The sequence below is a fragment of the Fundulus heteroclitus genome, chromosome 17, assembly GCF_011125445.2.
Source record: "Fundulus heteroclitus isolate FHET01 chromosome 17, MU-UCD_Fhet_4.1, whole genome shotgun sequence".
Classification (NCBI taxonomy): Eukaryota; Metazoa; Chordata; class Actinopteri; order Cyprinodontiformes; family Fundulidae; genus Fundulus; species Fundulus heteroclitus.
In genome coordinates this window covers 3,796,892-3,817,690 of record NC_046377.1, presented here as the reverse complement: position 1 = coordinate 3,817,690, position 20,799 = coordinate 3,796,892, and the positions used below count along the sequence as shown (strand labels likewise).

General features: G+C 41.1%; 1 protein-coding gene across 13 annotated transcripts in view; it reads right to left on the bottom strand.

Annotated features, from left to right (window-relative positions):
* Positions 1 to 20,799, bottom strand: part of LOC105929801 (pleckstrin homology domain-containing family A member 5) — a 179,737-nt gene that overhangs the window by 71,650 nt on the left and 87,288 nt on the right. For 8 of the 13 annotated variants that reach the window (XR_004933166.1, XM_036149316.1, XM_036149318.1 and 5 more), the window contains exons 4-5: positions 13,691 to 13,774; positions 5,953 to 6,000 (exon numbers count right to left, since the gene is read on the bottom strand). Coding sequence is in view for 10 of the 13 variants with exons in the window: in XM_036149316.1 (XP_036005209.1) it covers positions 5,953 to 6,000; positions 13,691 to 13,774 (132 nt within the window). In the remaining 3 variants the exon portion in view is untranslated. Of the gene's footprint in view, positions 1 to 5,952; positions 6,001 to 13,690; positions 13,775 to 14,012; positions 14,179 to 20,799 lie in introns of those variants that run through there. The other 5 variants (XM_036149319.1, XM_036149326.1, XM_036149325.1 and 2 more) reach the window with 3 other exon arrangements.

Here is a 20,799-nt window from a genome sequence, read left to right as displayed (position 1 = left end):
ATCGTCCTCTTGTACATGCAGAAAAGTAATGAGGTCATTTAGATTAGTTGGACGTTTGGTGTCTGGTCAGGACAGCAGAAGCACTCCTGGACACAAGATGAGGATAACAGCTCCAACATGATATCAATGCATGAAGGTTGGCTCTGAGGAACATCAGAGCTGCAATGGCATCAGACAGTGACACTACTGCTGTGATAAAGAAAATCTTGAAAAGAACTATGCATGACTGCTTTGCTTCACAGGTGATGGAATTCAACTACAAGGTTTCACGAACATGACATGGAGAGGTTGGCGTTCAGGAAACGTACCTAGAACACACTTTTGGACTCTTTGGGGTAAATGGGCTCTAAAGGGGGACACTTAACAGGAGATGAACTGAAAGCCTGGGCTTACGACGAGAGACATTTCAGACAGGGGGTGTGGACACCCAGGAATTGCTGCTGTGGTTTGAAAATGTCAGAAATTTGTCGCAGGTGGTGGAGTGTTTCGATGACCCAGGCGCTTGGAACAAAGGAGACGACGTCGTGTTCCCACAGGGATTACCTATAACCTAACACTGACAGTGAACATTTTTGTTTTTGGGTTTGCTGGGGTTGCCAAAAGGAGCATCGGAGATGACTTTCTCTATCCTGACCAGGTTCACACTTAAAATACAAAGAACAAAATTATAGAGGCCAAAACAAATACGGACATAGAGAAGTGTTTATACAAAGAATTCCACTATTCGTCAATTTAAGGTGCAGATACTAAGGCTAAACAAAGAATTAGAAGAAGGGCAAAACTTAAAGCTGATCATTTACCAATGGGTGGTCAATATTTAAGAGGGTTTAAAGGAACTGCACAATTTCTTCAATAATTACAACAGACAGTGATTGATGAAACAAAAAAGCAAATTCTAGAATGGGAATTTTTAATCTGCTGGGACAAGACGGTACAAACATAAAATAAGGATTTATAGATCACTGGGTGATATAAGATCACAAAGGTAATAATAATAAATGTATGATAATGTAAGAAAATCACTCGGAGTAATGTCTGCTTAAAGTTTTTCAAGGATAAACTAAACACATGAGAACAAGAACTAGATACTTGTTAAAGGGTTGATTTACTTGGGGATATAATTATACTTGGATGTATTATCAATTAAACTAATGTTGAATGACTGAAAAAGGTTTAAAGACCTAGAGCAGTATGGAGCTACTTACATGGTCAGTGGGCGATGTGTCTAATAAGCAACAATGAGTTACTGCTCACAGCATACTACAGTTTAACGGGTTGTTTCAAACAAGATTCAAACAGGGGGACATACGATAAAACCAGGGTTGCTTACAAAAGCGGTCTGTTAAAACAAGCAGAAGGGATTAAAATATCAAGAATTAATGGGGTTAGAATTGCTCTTCGCTTCAGGTGGAGGGCGCATTCAACTACAAGTCTTTTGGGTTGATGCACGTCAAGCTGAAAGTGATTCACAGAACTACTTCCTGTCTCCGCCCTGGGCTACACCCACTTCCTGAATAGCAACCAATCACAACTCCGTGTGGGCGAGGGGCATGCACACACTTCCTTTCTCTTAGCTGAGTTTTTCAAAATAAGACAAGAAGTACATAGGGCTGCTTCTTATTAATATCACAACATTATTCTGCAAATATATATAGTAGAGCTTTCTTTTACAAACTTAAGGGTTTTTCTGTTGGTCTTGTTAGAAAAATGTGAAGTATTTTAGAGCTGGTTCAGTAAGAAGTTTCTGAAAGGTTTTAATACAATTCCTTGTGTGCTAGATAAATTGAGATGAACCGTGTCACAGTAGCCATGAAACATATGATGATAAATTTCTATTGCAGAGATCTTTTCAACTGTTGGACAATTGTAAGATGAGACACACATGGGAAAGCATTATAGAGTAATGCTGCTGCAGATAACGTTGAACTTTCGGATTTCTCCTTTTATATAAGGGTAATGCAAGATCTAATGATTACAGTAAAGGAGGTTAAGCTAAGAGCACAATAATTGTGAACGGAAATATCTGGATGTGAAAGTGTTTGAAGAAGGTAAATGAAAGAAGGATTGGGAGTCTTGATAAGAACACTAATTACACCTTGTTTCTGTTATCCAACAGTAAACAAGGCTTGGTGTCTGCCAACCATCTCAACAGAGCATTTTCCTGGGGATAAAATGCTTATTGCCTGAAAAAGGACAGGACACTCATTACCATCCAACTAAATCGTTTTTGTCCATGCGGAGGAACCAAGAAGAGGACTGGGGATGAAGAAGCCAGTGAACTCTGATTCCTTATTCTTCAACGGGAGGAGTTGCCTGAAGAGACCCTAAGCGCGATTAGATTATTTTCTGCCTTGTGCCTGATTGGCCTGAAGGCTTCCTTAACTTTGCGTTATTGACGTACAGACTCTTTTTATATCACAAACCTGATTTTTTCCTTTCTCTTCTCCACTGACTTCCATCACCATGTTTGATTTTATGTGTTATGATGTTTATACTGTGATGTTGCATTATGATGATCGCTATGGCTTTATGACTAAGAATGGAAACTCTCTGTTACAGACACACACACCAAGACCTGCAGTTCTTGCTAACTTTTTGCTTTGTTATATAGAGAACCAGGATCTGATGGCTATCACAGATCCATAAGTTACTCGGTAAGGCTAATTTCTAGATTCAATACAGGGTGTCTTCTCGCTCAGATTGGCCCAGAGTGGGAGTGCCCTTGACTGGGGCTCCATCACTTTTTTGCCATTTCTTAGAGATGGTTTTTTGTGATGAAGACTCAGCCTGCCCTCTGATGCCCCCTACTGGTACTCTTGGATTTGTGAGGACTAAAGGTGTTGGATGATTGTCCATAGGAATGGAGAGTGGAGGACCAAGTAGGAGGTTTCTTGGGGTGGGGGTAGAGTAGACGAATTCGACCTTGGTTAATGAACAGGGTTTAGCTTACCATAGTCTAATGTAATTTTAAAATAATGTGCGCATAGGAACCTAAAACAGGCCTAGCTCGAATAGTTGAACCCTAAATTGTAGATAAAATGCTTGGACTGTGGGCTTGAGTAAAAAAGGCTGAATTATGATGTATTCATGCTGATTGATGCTAAGATGTTTCCATTGTGGTTTGTCCGGCCCTTTTCTTGGAACTGTTTTCGTTGTGATGTGCCTTTGGGGCACACCAACAGGGGGGGCTAACGGACAACTGGACTGTTTTTACAAAGTGCTTTTCAGTCACACCAGCAGAGATTGTGTGACCCCAGAGACTGAACCGCACTATCGACTGCCATGGAGATCACAGATGGATGGACTCTGGAAGCCGGAAGCTGACGTGATTGGATTGCTTGGACTGGACGGAATGACCGACTGTTCTGGGAGAGGGACAGACTGAGAGTTGTCGTTCCACTGGTTGATCATCTTTGGTGATGTGCCATAATGACACATCATCAGGGGGACTGTTAGGATATCAACAAGGTCAAGTGGAACGAGCTGTTTATCCCAGAACTGCATGGCACACTTAGATGGCACTGACCCAAAAGATTGGCACATATCTATCAGATACCACCCTGGAGGTGACACAGCTTCCCTGTTGATGTCACAGTTTGGATGTGTACCGCCCTTGTATGGGTGTGTCCCGAGATCCCTTTATAATGTTTGCGTGATGAGCACTCGAGGCCTCCTGCCGATCAGGGGCCCATCAGCGCTGGTGTGACTGTAACTATTTCTCTGTCTTTACTTAGATAAAATATAACTAAAAGCATACTTGTCTGTTTTATGCGTCCTACATTCAAGGTAAAAAGTAAGTGGGAGTTGCCTGACTGGGTAAAACGAACTGGGTCCACCGAGGGTGCTTCACCGTAGTCACGGCACGGTGAAACAGTAACAACCATTACACCGTTATTAACTCCCTGGTTTCTCTTCCTTTGACGATTTATCGTAGCTTACCACTCAAGACCCTTTAACTTCATGGATGCATAATTAATCTACTTAATATAACGTTATTTCCATCAGGTGACATGATAACAAGGTAATCAATGTTTTTCCTCTTCCCCTTTCAGTGCTCATAAAGCTGTGGCTGATACTGACTGATTGCACTACCAGGCAGACAGGAGTGGTGCCAATCTTTAAATCTTCATTCGTCCCAGGACGCCGGTAAACCAATCGCCCAGCACCTTCACCTCATCAAGAAGTGCTTCGCTTCATTGTCTTAATGAAACTCTCTCTCTCTCTCTCTGCTGGGGCCATTTAAAAGTAGGGGGATGAAAGTGAAAGGCAAGGACGACTGGCACGAATGAACACAAGCACAGTTGTGGGTAGCAGAGGGGTAAGCCGTAAACAGAAAGCGGAGGAGAGCGGCGGTTCCTCGATCCCAGCAATCACTGTCAGAGTGCTGATTCCAATATATTCTTCTATGTTAGACTGACTTGATTGGTCATCCGAACGGTCTAACTAATAGAAATTAAAGTTTTTTTTCTTGAGTGGAAGGGCAACGCTTGAAGAAGACAGCACAATGTCCCTAAATGGGATGAAAATAACCAAGTGACAGCTTTATCCAAGTTCTGAAGGTCAGCAGAAAACGGCATTAACTTTGAGAACAAACGCCAGTTTCAATCTGTCTCATTTCTACCATGATTTAAGTTCTGATTTAGTCAATATTAATCCTTTTATGCGTTTTATTGTTTAGGATCCAACATGCCATCTGGTTGGCGTAACCATGTAAGACGTTACATAAAAGGCATTATTTACCCAAAACCTTCAATTGACTGCTGGACAGGCATCAACGTATAGAGCTGCGGAACTAGAAAGAAACCCTAAGGCCAGAACCACTGGTGACCCAAAAGAACAGAAAGAGTTCATCTACATTTACCTAAAAACTATTTGGTGACCCCCAAAGACATTTGGGAAAACATTCTTGTGGGCTTCCCTAGAAGGCGTGCGTCAAGTTACAGCCGACTTAAAACAGCATTTATAGAAACAGATCATGACTCGATGTAACCTGCTGGCTTCCCTTAGTTCTATCAACTCATTCAGACAGGTTGGTTAAAAAGGGTTTCTATCTGACTTTGTAAAGTGCCTTGAGATAACGTGCTGGGAATCGGCGCTATACAAATAAACTGAATTGAAGCAGGACTGAATCCTTATACCTACAGCCAAACATGCACTGCAAAAAAGGGAACTAAAGTAAGTAAAAATTTCTTGAAATTAGTGTATTTTTCCTTGATTTGAGGAGCTAAATAAGACTATTTGCCACTGGAATTAGTATTTTTACCCCTAAAATAAGATAATTAGATGTACTGCACTTGAAATAAGATGATGGAAATTAATTGTTCCTATTTTAGGTGCAAAAATCTTATTCCATTGGCAAATAGTCTCATTTAGCTCCTCAAATCAAGGAAAAATACACTGATTTAAAAAAAAAAAATTTCACTTACTTTTAGTTCCCTTTTTGCAGTGTGGTGGTGGTAGTGTCATGGTTCTGGGATAGCCTTACTGCTGGCTGATTTGAAGCAGGGGTGGATAAGGACTTTTTACAGAACAGCAGGTGTAAAAGGATGTTACAAGCTTTGCTGCCTTAAGCATGCACCATGGTCAATAGCAGATTCTGAGTTTGGAGTTAGATTAAAAAAAAAAAAGACAACAGAATTTTAGAAATTATCTATTATTATAAGGACAACAACAAAAGAGCATCTGGTTGTACGCTCTGAGCACAAACGGGCCTTTGTTTCAGGTCTAAAATGTTTTCCCGGTCATATTTCCACAAACGCTGCTGCCTGTGTCCCATCTGACACGTTAATATGTGAGCAGACATGAAGGGTCTTTAAAAGTGCTCAGCGTTAACAGACTGTGCCTGCTGCAGGTTGGAAATGATTGCTGACAGCAAGAAGGTTTTAGAGCATCAGGGCTGCCAAAGAAGCTGGCGCTACAGCAACACCTTCAAGCCAGCTAAAGTACCGTTACCTGGTGCGTGCTTCTGTGTCATGGTGAACAAACTTTCCACTATTCACACTGGAGGTTGGATAAGGAGGGAGAGATAAACAAAAAAAAATCATGTGACATCAATTCGTGACTTGAAACACTGGCAGAAATTACATTAAACATTTAAGGAAGAAAAACAAATGATGTCCTCATAAACAGGAGTGCATTGGTGTCTTCATACAAGTGTCCACATCATTCATTTAAAGTGGTGCTAATCCTCTAATGGCTTCCCCAGACACACCCTGAACGTCCCTTTAGCCAGAGCTGCGGCAGCATCCTTTGCTTTCCTGCACAATTCAAGTCGGTCTGCGTTTTTTTATCCCACCTCAGGCCGTCATGTTGCTTGGATTGCCAGTTGTACGCATGCAATGAAGGTTTGGTAATAATTAAGGACATATGGTTACATGGAAGGAGGGAAACAGCCAGAGTCTGAAAGGGTCATACCTGGCCTATATAAAACTCTACAGGATCCTCGTGTAAGACACGCAGGGCAGGGGGCTGTGATGTGCAGGATTTGGACAAAACCGCGCAGCTCATCAGGGAACTCCCTTTAAGTGTATGAGCGCATGTCGAGATGATTTATTAGTTTCCCTTTAAAATCAAGCAAATTTATGTTTCACTTTTGATGTCAGCTCCAAACGTCCGTCGTTTACACGCACATTTTAGGATTAACTCCTTATGTATGCAACTTTATCAGTGTGGACTGTTGCTTCAGTGCAAGGAATCAAGCTGTGTTGGACAATTATTAGTCCACACGTCTGCAAAAGGATGCTCGACAGTGCAAGATTTCAGGGAATGTGTGTATTGTGAGTTCTATTGGGTAAATTATTTTTCTTCATCAATTAAGTTTCACCATTAAAAAATTCTGGCTGGAAAATATATTCTAAATAAAAAAAAAAATCTTGCAATTAAACTAGGAAATAATACTGAACTATGATTTCTAGAAGGATGGCTGTTGTACATCTGGACCTTGTGCGTGTTTTTTTTATTAATTAGTTGTAAGGGACAGTTAATAAGCTTAGAACCAGATCATGAGCAGCTTATGATATAATTTAACGTCTGCATTGCAGTTCTCTCTTGCGTGACCGGAGGTCAGGGATTCCTGGATTAAACAGATTTTTTTTTTTTTTTTCAGTGATCAGTGGCTTTTAAGTCATCTACAAAGTTATATTATTATGGCATTACATCAAAATCTAGAACCAAATTTAAAGGATGGAAACCTGGTGCTCCAAAACAAAGCTTCTCTAAGCAACATTTTCTGGACTGAGAAAATGAGCAGGGACAGAACCGCATGTTCGGTCCGCATGTCAAAAAGTTCGGACACCACTGGGGTGCAGCAGGTGTTGTTGTGTTGCTGCTTCCTCTGAGGCCTTTCAGTATTATAGCTGTGTGGAATATTAAAAAAAATTCCTTTTTTCAGATCCCACCCCCTATAAAACTGTCACAAGGGATCCCTTTAGATAGCAGCTTGTAATCCAGATCAGAGCTCTCCTTTTTATTTCGTCCCTGAGTTGGGAGTTGGAATCAAAACGCTTCATTTAAAATCCGCTCACATTCCCATTTTCATACCGTTTTGAGTTCCAGTCAAGGGTTTTTAAACCATAACTCCTATGAAACCATTCAAGAAAAAAAGCTGTTCTGGCCTGTTTTTACTTTTTTTAATCACATTCTGGGCTCTGCTGTTGTGGGTGGAGATCTGTGTTCTCACATTACAGGAGTACCGCAACAGGAAGATGAACTCCTCAGTGGCAGGGACCTAATCTATGAAAAGGGGTCCAGGTTTAGAGGGAACAATCAAGAAATGGTCTTGATGGATAAAAAGATATCGATGACCCATCGTTGAAAATGCTAATATTTTTTTCACCTAAATGGACACCAGTTTTCAACAAATGTGGACCAAGATTTGCTTCTTGGTGGCGTCTGCACCCCTCTGCAATACACCGAATCAGTCAAACCCCTGAATTTTAACAAGCAGAGAACATGTTGAATACATTTTGACAAAGGTTTAACAAATGGATAAAATGTAAGCCGCTATGTTTGTCAAAATAACAATTATCATTAGTTGTGACTACATGTATAATATCTGACATGTATAATAAATATATAATAAATAATAGATTTTGATTGTTTAGCATTTTCCAGAAAATGTTGCTGTTCTCTATATCGCTGCATTTTATTAGTTAATTCTTTCTATGGCATCCCCTGTTTAAAGAGAAGATTCAACAGCTGGGGAAATTTCACAAACAGAGCAGTTTACTGTAGTTTAAGAGCAACAGATGCACAGTTTTTTGATCAAGGTCTTTGTATTGAGAGAATTACACATGGAGACTTAGGATTTGAGGTGTGTAAACATATATACAAGTTAGTGTTTGCAAACAGAAACAGCTACTTTTGTCAATAAATCTCAGAACTGGTTGCGTGGGGGGCAGTGTAACGCAAAGCTGAAACCCATGTCAGCCAATCAGAATCCTTCAAAACGATGGCGACGTTGATCAGCATCTGTGTTGGGAGGGAAAGTTGGTGTAAAACCGCTGACCTCCAAGCGCTCTTTCTCCTTTGAACCTCAACGTATTGGAGCAGCTGGACTTGTAAAAACCAGCAAGCAAAAAAAGCATCTGAACCAACCGTAACATTTACAACGTGCCATGTATTCTTTTACATTGGAGTCTCGATACAGAGGTGAAGGCGGGAAATGTTATGTGGTTGCTGGAGTAACATCAGTTGGAAATAAACGATCGGAGACGCCGCTGATATTGTTGCACTATTTGTCCAGTTTCACAATGATTAGATAGAACAGTCAATGCCAACACCAACGTTAAAATCACCACCTCTATGACAGCATTGATTTGTCTTTCACTGCATGGTCACGTAAATAACGATAGTCGCACATGTGACGTCAGCGGCGCGTTATTTGTCACAGACTGTGATGTGCCAGACTCCGTTTGTCATGTACACCTGCAGGGTGTAAAATTTAGTTTTTAGAAATCTGCAATTAGGCCAAAGTTTTCCGAATCTTTTTTTTTTTTTGTGATGTAAAACAGAGTTTTCATGTGGATGAAAGGCCAAATCCCATAAAAATGCATTTTTTGACTACGCTTTAGATTGAGTGTTTCATCTTTGCCATGCAGTTTCAGATTCTGCGTGACTTCTGTGATCCATTGAGAAAACGAAGGAGGTGAGGAGTTCCTCCAGTGCACCAACACAAGTCTTCTAGCTAGAAAAGAACAAAAAGCTAACAGAGTTGTGCTAAAGATAAAAAAACAGTTCTTTATTAATCTTCTGGGTACTGTATTTTATGCATTTATATAGCTCTTTATCTTTGTCTTATTTTCTTTATCTTATCAGCTCTGTCACCTGTGTGTGAGCGCACATGAATCAGCGTGAATGTGTGTCGGTAGCAGAGAGTTGACAGTAGCAACATAGGGACAGAAATAGCTCATGATGTGATCTGGCATTATTTAAATGGGCTAATAAATTTAAATACATTAACTGTGAATACGTACAAATACTACATGCCATAATTTTTCTTGAAGGGGCGGGCGGTCTGGTTGGTGAGGCAAGGCACCCCCCTAGAATAATGGTAGGAGAAACGCTGTAATGGATCTGTTGCATCACTGTGGGGGGATTTTGGCCCCGCTGAACTTTTATGTTTCATTTTTGTGGCACTAGTGGCCTTTTTTGTGAAAGCAGGCTTTTAAGGAACATTTAGTTTACTGTTTATTTAAATTAATTGTAATAACAATAAAACTTTTCTGCCTGTCCCTCTGGTTTTTATGCACACCAGTCAGTTCATGGAGAGGAAGTTCTCAAAAGTTGGAGAACTTTCACCAAAAACCTGACTTGCCTAAATACCAAAACTTTGAAAACACTTATTTTTTAACACAAATCCTTACTTATAAAATCTCAACAAGCAACATCACATCCACAAAGCTTTCTCTTTAATTTCCATCATTTATGACATACTCACATTTATTAACTGTATATTTTAAAGATAACTTGGATTGAGGTATAGAATAATACAGCATGGCATACAATAAATTAAATATTACTCAGTGTCAGATCGATGTTTCATCTAATTGACCTCCAATGATGCTTGAGATCCAGCAGGTGTCAGTATAGAGCAACACAGTGACAGTACCGACACCATGGCAACACAATCTGGGAATGTGCTGCAACGCTTCACGAGGCCTCATCTACCCATCACTAATCTAAAGTATTTAAAGGTTACATATCAGTTCTTCCTTTTCACATTGAAATCAGCCAGTTGTGGTCTACATAAAGTGGAACTGCAGTGCTTTGGTCTGAATTCCTTATTAATTTAGCCTCACGTTCCCACTTTTTACCCCTGCTCTGAGGTGCATCTGAGAGCGACTTGTATTGGTGCTGTCTCTTTAAATCTAAAGGAGACACTTCAGACCCCCCTCCCCTCCTCCAGGTTGCAGGGCGTTCCACTCCACATCGTTCGGCCATTTTTGTAGTATGCTGGGGGACTTATCCACTTGTAATTTCGGCATCCTGCAGCTTGGACTAAAAAAATCGCTCCAAGAAACAAAAATGGCGGATTCGTGAGAGTGGTAAGCTGGAGGTCAATGAACTTGTTGAGTAGCGGCGCAGCAAATACTCTGACGTAATTGTTCAAAGAAACATAACAGAAAACGACTTGAAAAATATGACCAAAAAAGAACATCAAAATATCTATGCCTCTCCTGGAAGGACTACATTCATTTTTTTTTTGCACTCCTAGAGACTCCAAGTACACAACAAAATGTATGCAAGGGATAAAAAGGTGGATTTTGCAGGATACGTCCCATTTTAGCTAAAATGAAAGTTTAGGGGTCAGAATCGATTCACATCACTATGTTTAATGGTGGTAAAAACTAAATTTCTGCTGCTGTGAACAGAAACGGCATGTATGGAGTTATTTTAAGGTGCATTTAAAGAAAGCTTCTGAGTTGTAAACCATGTACACAGCATTTATTTCCAGACTGGCACTATTATAAGTTATATGCCTAACCTTAATTGTCTGTGGTCTGTCAGGTGGAAAAAAACCCAACTATGAACCCTGTTTAAACTCCACTTAATGAGTACCCGCATCAGGTTCAGCCACACGCGTTCTGGTTTGCTCATTGATATTTTTTAATTTTTTTTGTGTGTGCTCTTATGAACTATCATGTTGCAAAGGCCGATGCTTAAGAACATTGCAGGTTCGATGATTAGCAGCCCCGTAAACCACATGGGAACCCATCGGCCCTTCATCCTCGAGCATGTCGTGTGCACGAACGAGCTGACATTCTCGTTAACGGGTCCACCGCAATTAAACACCTTTCATGACTCACGGCGTTTTCACCTCCACTCTGCTCAACAGGGTTAAAAATATAAATCCCACACCCGATTTGCATAATTTACACATCCACAGAGAGGCACGGCGGCACTCTCAACGAGGAGAGGTAAGAGCAAGGAGATAATTGGGATGGGACATAGGTGTGTGTGTGTGTGTGTGTGTGTGTGTGTGTGTGTGTGTGTGTGTGTGTGTGTGTGTGTGTGTGTGTGTGTGTGTGTGTGTGTGTGTGTGTGTGTGTGTGTGTGTGTGTGTGTGTGTGGAAAGAACGAGAGAGTCAGTATCCGAGCGAGAAAATTGTTCCCACATTGAACTTGTTAGCAGACGAGATAAAAGGTGTTGGTAATGTTTGTGTGGCAGTGGGGGGGTGGAGGGGGGGTGGATAGTCAGGGCTTCACGGCTCATACATGAAAACGCTTGTTTCGGAGGTGGAGCATTTAATCGCAGGGATTTGTTTGGGTTTGTTTGATCGCTTAGCTCCTACATTTCTTCTCTACATTTTATTTGGTTTGGTGGTTTCCTGCTGATTCTTGGCAGAGGATAGTCTCACTTTGAATACCGTGCATGGAGCATAGAAGGGATCACATCCCACAGAGATTCATTGTATTGAATACGCGAAGCTTGTTACGTAAAGATACAACAAACGACTTAGAAAAAGAACCACCGTCACAGGTAGGCAGGTCAAAAGACCGGGACAAACAGAAACGCTGCCTAATATTTGGTTGGAGCGATAATTTAGGGTGTTTCATACACCCTTCAGTAGCGTAACAGAGCGGTTTGTAATAAATCGCCGCTGAGAACACAACCAAATGTTCAGGGTGTCCCTGTTTGCCAACCGCTATGACGCTTTTTCTAGACAGGACGCGGAGTTCGGCACGCCTTCCACCAAACAAAACACTCGCCGCCGTTTGTGCCAAGTCAGCACGGGACCCGGGGAGATTTTCTCTGTGCTCGTTTTGTTAATACCAAGAAACATAAGCCGTTTTACCCCGAGCTATTTAAAAGAAAAATATACAACTTTATCTAATTGCTTTAACTTAAAACAGCTGGCCAACAGGCGAGGGAGGGGCAAGTGCTGTGTTATTCACTGTTCTATACAGCCGAAGAGAACTCTGGAGCCGACTCAGCACTTTCTCTGGCATCTCAGGACCAAAACAGGTGCCTGTAGAAAGATTGCCATCAGGATTCATACAACTACAGCGCTACAATTTCACTTCGATTAAAGCGTCTTATGCATGCGTTGCTGCATCAGGGTGGCGTGGCATGGATGGGACCAGACTGTGGTTTCAGGTGATCTGAACTGTTGGGTCTGGGGTCATCTTCCTCCAGACAATACTCCATAGATTCTCTAGGAGGTAATGTAAGGCCAGTGTGCTGGCCCATCAAGCACAGTTCAATAGTTTTTGCTTTGTTTGCTTTGCTTTTTCAGTATTAGATCTTAATGTTTGCATTTAGAACGTGACTAATTGGAAAAGGCTTAAAGTCGTACAAAGATTTTTGCATGGTCCTGTATGATCATCCCCAATAATGTAAGCCGGTAAACATACAACTTTTTTTTTTCTTTCTACATTCTATCCCTACTTGCTTTTATTCCTATATTTTAATCATGTAAAGCACTTTGCATTGTCTCTGTACTGAATTGTGCTATATAAATAAATTTGCCTTGCCTTGCCTTGTTAAAGAATAGCTCATGAGAAATTTGCTCTTCAAAAATTCGGGCACAAAAAAAGGGGGGAAAAAAAAGAAAAAAAGGGGAAAAAGAAGGAAAAAAAGAGAAAAAAGAAGGAAAAAAAGGGAAAAAAGAAAAAAAAAAGGGGGAAAAAAGGGGAAAATAATATTTCGGGCACAATTAGTGTAATATTTAGTTTAAGTATTTCTCCCATTACCATCATTCCTCAATGCTTTATGCAAAGTGTTCGAAGCTAACATTATGTAACTAAGATCAGCCAACTTTTACAATTATTTATAATGGTTTAACATAACAGGTGATGAGGCATTCAAATTTCCAGTAAGAATTCTTGGAGGCCATTAAAAATCCTGATGGCATAAGGCCAAAATATTTATTCAACATTGTTGTCTGCTTTGCAGAAATATCTTCAAGCAGTCCTTCTACTGAGGGAAAGACGTTAACAGGAACAGAGTCAAGCCTTGTCTGATCTTTATGGACTCTGCGCAGGCAAAGAGAAGTTCAGTCTAAATACTAAATAAAACTCATTGTACACTGTGCATTTACGCCGCCCAGCTGCGCACCAGCGCTCCACAGATGCAACAGTTGTCTACGAAATTAATCGGTCCATTAGTTTGCTTTGGACGTCTCAGTCCGGAGAAGAACTGAGGGGCATATATCGCCGCCTGGGTGTGTCACGCTGCAGAGAGACTTACTGTTCATTTACGACAAAGATGCAGTTGTCTTGCGATGGGACGCCTGACACCGGGTGCTTGCAGGTCACCTTTCTTTCATTGTGGCTAAAGGGAAACAGAGAAAAATGGAAAAACGTCAAGGTTGGAACATGTCAGTATAACGACAATGTTTAAATCTATTAAAGGAGCCACAGAACCGGGGCCGTAAAAAGACAAGTTAGCGTTCAACTGAAAACAGAACGACGTTAGGACTCAGTGATGAAGGTAGCTTAGCTTTCTGCAGACACCGTAAAGCATGGCGTTACTGCAGCAAGGCTCAGCTGCACCACACACACATACACACCTGGAGCCATGTGTGACCCTGAACTTCAGCATTATGCTCCTGTTTTAAAAGTTGCAGCAGAGATCCAACAAACAGCACTTTCCAGAAAAAAGAACTCAATGCATCAAGTGTCCCAGACTAACAGATCCTGCATCAGAGAAGTCCACAGCAGTCAGTGTAATGGAAGGGCAGCAGCACAACATCCTCCTCCAGCTCTGTCTCTGTCAGTCTGAGAAAGTTCCTGTCCTCCTTTCAGTTCAGTTCTGTATTGTCCCACAGGGGGAGATTTGGTGCACAGCAGCACCAGTTTCCCCCTCTTTTGCCCTGACTGCCTCAGTCATGTTCTTTGCTTTACTCTGTTCGAGTGTCACCATCAGTTTAGGACGGCCGGAGCGCAGGGCAGTGTTATTGGGATTTATTTCTATTCGTCTTTTTCCTCTTCCGCTTCTATTGGTCAGATGGCGCATCACGAGAAAACTGCTGACTCTCTTGTTCTTTTTATAAACATAGGAGGCTTGTTATCAACCCTGAAACCTCGCAGGCAATCACAGTTAGAGGAAAGCTTGGCCTGACTGAAGCTGGTTCCCTTATTCTGCAATATTGTTTTTATGTAACTTTTAAAACTGATTTACAATCTCATATTTCAATTCATCATCCAAATGGTTCCACAAATGAAATCCACAGACTGCTACGTACATTCTCCTCGATTGTCTTTGCTTCATTATTTCTAAAATTTTGCCCTCCCCTTAACTCCTAACCCCCTTTTGTTTCAGAGCATTTTATATTATATATTAGATAGATAGATAGATAGATAGATAGATAGATAGATAGATAGATAGATAGATAGATAGATAGATAGATAGATAGATAGATAGATAGATAGATAGATAGATAGATAGATAGATAGATAGATAGATAGAATGAGCTCTGAACATCATTTGAGGTCAATTTTGAATTTGAAAAGATTCCTATATTTCATCATGTCTGACTTTAAAACTGAATTTTTGTGACAATGTATTCTTATCAAACAATTCTTTCAAATTATTCATATAATATTTCCCTTTCTAATCCCACAGAGGGGGATCGGACAACCCTTAGGGAGCAGCGTGCTGCCAACACTGAGTGGCGCACGGGGAGCAATCTGTGCTCAAGGGTCTTGCTCAGGGACCCAGAGTGGCAGATTGAGCTTCAAACCGCCGACCTTTGCAGCTTCTTCAAGATGCAAACGCCTGGCAGTGTAACCACTAGGCCACTACTTCCACTTCCCATATCAAACGACTGTTTCAATTTATTCATGTCTGATATCGTCTCTAACAGCTACTGTAACCTCTCCCACAATAAGAATGTCATTTATGTGTAATATTATGAACATATAGTATATAGCATAGTACAGGCAGTACAGTATTCCGGTAACATAAGCAATTAAAATAAACTATTGTGTTAAGGATTGCAAGTGGGGTCCCACAAAGTTTTATGCTGAGTCCACACTAATTAATTTGTCAATTCCAATATATCTGGTTTGATTTAGTTGCGTTAGGGTCAGCATGAGTTAGTAGCAGATGGAAAATAAAAATGAGGATCTTCATCTTTTCACACCACCAAAGTTGGAGGGTTGTCTGGGCGTGTATTCTAGCCAGCTTCAGTCGGTTAGGGGGAGGGTCAGGGTCAGACCATAAGAAGTCTTGAAAATGAATCGAAGTCTATGGAAGTCACGGCCCTCATTTTGTACTTTAAACAAGGATGTGTGTGTGAGCTACAATCTGCTACAAAACATTTAATTACTCCTGTGTTTGTCAAGTAAAGCCAAATCTTTAAAAGAAGTCTCATAGACACCCAGAGTTACTCTAACAGATTAATTATTTTTTTTTATAGAAAGACTGAGTGATACTGGAGAAACACAAACATATAAAACTATGAACAGCAAGGCATTGGGTAGAAGGACCAAAATGTTGGACCAAAATGACAAGATGTGAATAAACGGTTGAGGGGGATTTAAACTTGAACTTAAAGGAATCACAGACTCTATTCCATCCAGGTGTAGACAGGAAGTAAGACAAATCCAGTGAGTATTGAAGCAACTAAAAATCTAATTAAATATACCTTCAACACTGTCTCACAAAGTCTGACGGAGCTGCGAAAACCGCAAAAGTCACCTGAGTCACCTTCAGCGTCAAAACTAACAGTTCACACTTCCCTGAAGAGAAACTGCTAAAGCTGTTTAGGAGCTTTAGAAAAGCACAACGCTTTCCTTTCATGCTGCTCTTATAGGGGCTTTTCTGAATGACATTCTAGCAAACAAATGTTAATCTGAATTAATGTACCGCTCTCTAACCACTCGTAAATCAACTTTTCATGTCATACTTTTAAAGGAGGCATTTCACACCCCACCCCCCTCCATTTCACACTACAACACTTTAAAGGTTGCTTTTTTTCACCACAACAGAAGTATGACTTAACCACAATGAAGGAGATAATATATCTAAAATCTTTATGGGATGGGCCCAAAAAAGTGTGCGATAAAAAGACAATTTTCTAACAACGTTTAATCTTGCCTCCAAGCTGAATTCTTGTGGTAGTTGTACGTTCACAAACACACGAGAATCCGTCGTGTACACCTCCTGCTTAAACCGTTTGTGTCTGAACCAAAAACGGTTCGGGCCAATCACATTGCAGTATTGAGGTTTGAGGCGGGACATTCTGGTGCCGCAAAAGCAAGAGCGGCCGAGCTCACAGCTGAACCAAGACAAACATGGCAGTAGCTGCTGCTATCACATCTGTTTTGTAAAAAGCCATGATTTCTTTGATAGTAGAGCAGCAAGAAGTGCCTTGAATAGCTTACCTTCTGAAGGTTTGCCATAGAAGCTGCTGCCTTTTATGGCAAACCTCCAGTTTTAATTTGATACCGTGATTGGCTAAAACCAAACAGGTGTCGCTTCGCCCAATCAGCTCAGAGAGTTCTGTTAAATGTCCCTCCTTTCCCCAAACTGATTCAAATGGAGCGGTGCCAGAGGTGCAGAACTAGACCGCTACACATGATCTATGTGGCTGGCCAGGTGAGACGACGTTCATTCATACCTCAAATAGTAACAGACATGGCGTGATGTAAAAATCTATGTTGCTAGTGTAGTGAGCTGTCTAATGCGTTTGGGAGAGTTTTTTTTATAAGCCTCCATCAGAACAGTAGCTTTTGTTTGTTATTCAGCAAATATACCAGAATGTTGTTTGTTCAAGGTTTGCGGAACCTCTAAAAGATGGTGTACATATACACAAAACCCATTTGAGTATTTCTTTCTATTCAAGTGTTTGTATACTTTCACTGAGTACGGTTATTCAAATTCCAGATTCCCGTTTAACTTTTCCCCTCAAATGATTTCTTAAGGTGTATCCATGTCAAGTACTATGATCATAGAATACAGTTCATTTTGCAGCATATCAAATTTATTTTCAGACGCAGGCTGTTGTCCATGTCCTCGTGACATTTAACTAGAAAATTAATTACTTCACCGTTTGAGCCTTAGGGCAATATGGGGGATGAATTGCATCATCATGTGACAGAAAAATAAAACAGCGCATTTACGAGGGGTGAAACCCAGAAACTGGAGCATTGCAAAGCAGTATGTGGAATAACTGAGGAAACTATTAGTCTCTAAAGCTTATTTGAACTCTGAACCATCTTTATGTAGGTCGGTTAGAAAACATGACAACCATCAGAGAAGTGAGGCAGCGTGTGTGAAGTGAACCAACTCTCTCCTCAAAGAACAACTCAATCCATTTTGGCATCTAGACATGATGAAGACAACTTGCTGAAGTTTGAAACGAAAACTTTGAACATAGCACGGATCTTGGTGTCAGACCGGCTGGTCTAAGCATTTCAGAAGCTGCTGATCTTCTGGTATTTTTACTCCCAACCATCTTCCAGGTTTACAGAGTGCAAGAATAGAAGATAACCAGTCAGCAGCCTCATGAAAGCAGGGGTTCATTCTGCTTTGTATCAGCGGTTCAGGCTGGTAGTGGTGGTGTCATGGTGAGGGGTGCAGCTGTTATTTTAACACTTTGGTTCTCTTCGTACCAAGGGAACATCGTTTAAACTCCACAGCCTATATGAGTGTTGCTGCTGACCATGTCCATCTGCTAATGGATGCTTCCAGCAGAAACATACTCACATCATCTCAAACAGGTTTCTAGGACATGCCAAGTTCACTATCTTCCAATTGCCTCCACAGTCACCAAACCTTAATCTGATACAGTTGTGGATCAAATGTGGATCAATATGGAACAAAATCACTTGGGAATGTTTCAGACACCTTTTTGTATCCATCACATGAAGGATCGAGGAAGCCCTGTATGCAAAGGGGAGTAAAATCAAGGCGTATCTAATAAAGTGGCCAGCGACTGGGTTTTGCGTAGGGAAGGATTGCTGTATTTGGCTTTTTTGTCCATCCTGTGAAGTTCTAGTTAAAGCTCTTCCTATCACCCAGCCACTTTGAACTGTGTTCAAGGTTTTGCGTTGACTCAAACAGACGCGACTGAAACAAATGCAGTAAGCAAATGTCAAAGCCATTCAGATTCAGCAAAGACAAGAACACGAGCTTAAAAAAAAAGGAAATGGGTGAAATATAGGACACTTTTAGTTTTCCATTCTAAAGAACAGACAGCGAGATCTGAAGCCGTATAAAAAGCCATAAATGAAGCATGAGCAAAAACGTTAACTCTCCTGTCCGATCATACGACAGCAGAGTTTTACCCAGCATTCCCCACACACATAAAAACCCATGTGCAGTCATTTATATGTCTGCAGATCGCAGTTAGGAGTGACAAAGGTTCTCCCCGTTGCTGCAACAACATGAAACAGCACTTAGTTACATGGCAGAACACACCTACATGCAAACACACACACACACACACCTTTACATGAACGCGCCGTCTCTGAACAATATCTCATTTGTTTTCCAGTGTGTGAAATGTCAGCTGATGTTTAATGTCGGTGGCCATCATTGTGTTTTGTTTTAAATGCCACCTGAAAAGGAGGCCCTGTGGTCAGAATCCAGGGGGCGTGCATGTGGGGGCTCGGCTCTCCTCCCTGTGGAGCACCTGCCATCCAGCTCTTTTCTACGTCCATCCAGGCCGCTAACCTTTCAGAAAGGCCACAGCACAGACAGCCCTGCCCCCCCGCCTATTCTTCTCTTCCTCCACCAAGTCTCCTTCCTCTCCTCGAGTCAGCCTTTTCTTCTCATATTGTTTCATTCTTCTCTCTGGCCCGAGCCTGACCTTTCCCTTCTACTTCTCTGTCAGCTTCTCAGTTAGGTCTGTCCCCGTCTTCAAGCCACTAAACTCTCCCAACCCTCAACATACAACTGACTCATTTCTGTTCATCTTTCCTAAAGAAGGGAGGGAAAAGCTCCAAAATAATCTACAAAACAAATGATAAACCTACCTCAACTTTGCACAAAAATGCACAAAAATTAAAGGATTGTTAGGGATTTAGAAAAATAGCTGTTGGGAATTAATTATCCTATTTGAGAGTTTGCAACATTTAATTTACAGAACATGGCTGCAACTTTGAAGTTGAACTTTTTTTTTATTGTGAAAGGTAAAAACAAATACGACTAAATAACCAAAAACTTCACTGTGCATAACTGTACACCCCCCCAAATGTCAGTATTCTCCCCCCTTCTTTTAATATTCTCTTTTGGAGAGAATGCAGGGTCTCTTTTGTATAAAGAAATACATGCAGTCTCCAGTGTTACTGTAGTGTTTCAAAATGTTGACATTCTTGTAATATTCCGAGTTTAGTTCCCGTTTATGTTATTAGTTTTAGTTTTCCTCCTCTCTCCTGTCTTTGATTGTCTGGTTGTTTTTGAGTTCTGTCTTGTCTGGATCCTCGTTTAGTTGGTGTAATGTTTTGGATTACCTTGTTAGTGTCATTAGCTTTTATTTCAGCTCGTGTCTGTTTAGTCTTGTTTTCTACCTTAGGTTTTTTTTGTCTATCAGTCAGTGTGTTCCTTTTATCACCTCCACCTGTTTTTGTTAATTAGCCCCGCCCTGCTCTCCTGTTTTGTCTCCTATTTAAGCCCGCCTTTTGTTTTCTGTTGGTTGCCGGAATATCTCTTCTTGTCCCTGTTTTCAACCTCTCGGTAAGAGCCTTGCAGCCTCAGTTATTTTTTATTTATCTCGTCCGTTTGCCAGTCTGTGCCTAAGCCGTTACCTGCCTTTATGTTTCCTGAGTTTGTTTAGTTTCTGTCTGGTTCTGTTGGTCTGCCTGAAGACTGCTTTTTGTCCCTTGGATCCTGTTAATACAGACTATTTGAGCATCAGCTCCGTGTTCGGCTAACATTGGATTCAACCCTAGCAAATCATCACAATTCTACGTCAAAGTAGTGAGAAAAGTCGGGGTCCGAGGAAGCAGCAGGGAATCTAAGCAGGGAACTGAGGGAAGGAGGACTAATGGGCACAAGAGAAACTGATAGAGAAACACAGAGGATCTAACTGACCAAAGCTAAGGACCAGACCAGAGTCCAGACCAAAACGTACAGAACTGGACCTCACAAAAGAACTAGGAAACATAATACATAGGCATGAACAAATAAGGAGAGAACCTAAAGACACTACAATGATCTAAATAAAAACACAAGTGAGAACCAAAACACAAAAAGCAGGGGATCATGACAGAGGCATATTGTACTGTATGATGACCATGTGGAAACACTGAGCTGCATCCTCTGCCGGGTGTTCATGTACAGCGTTGATGTCTGGATGTACTGCGTGTACAGATGAGCAGTGACATAAAGAGGCCACACAAGCAGTCTTT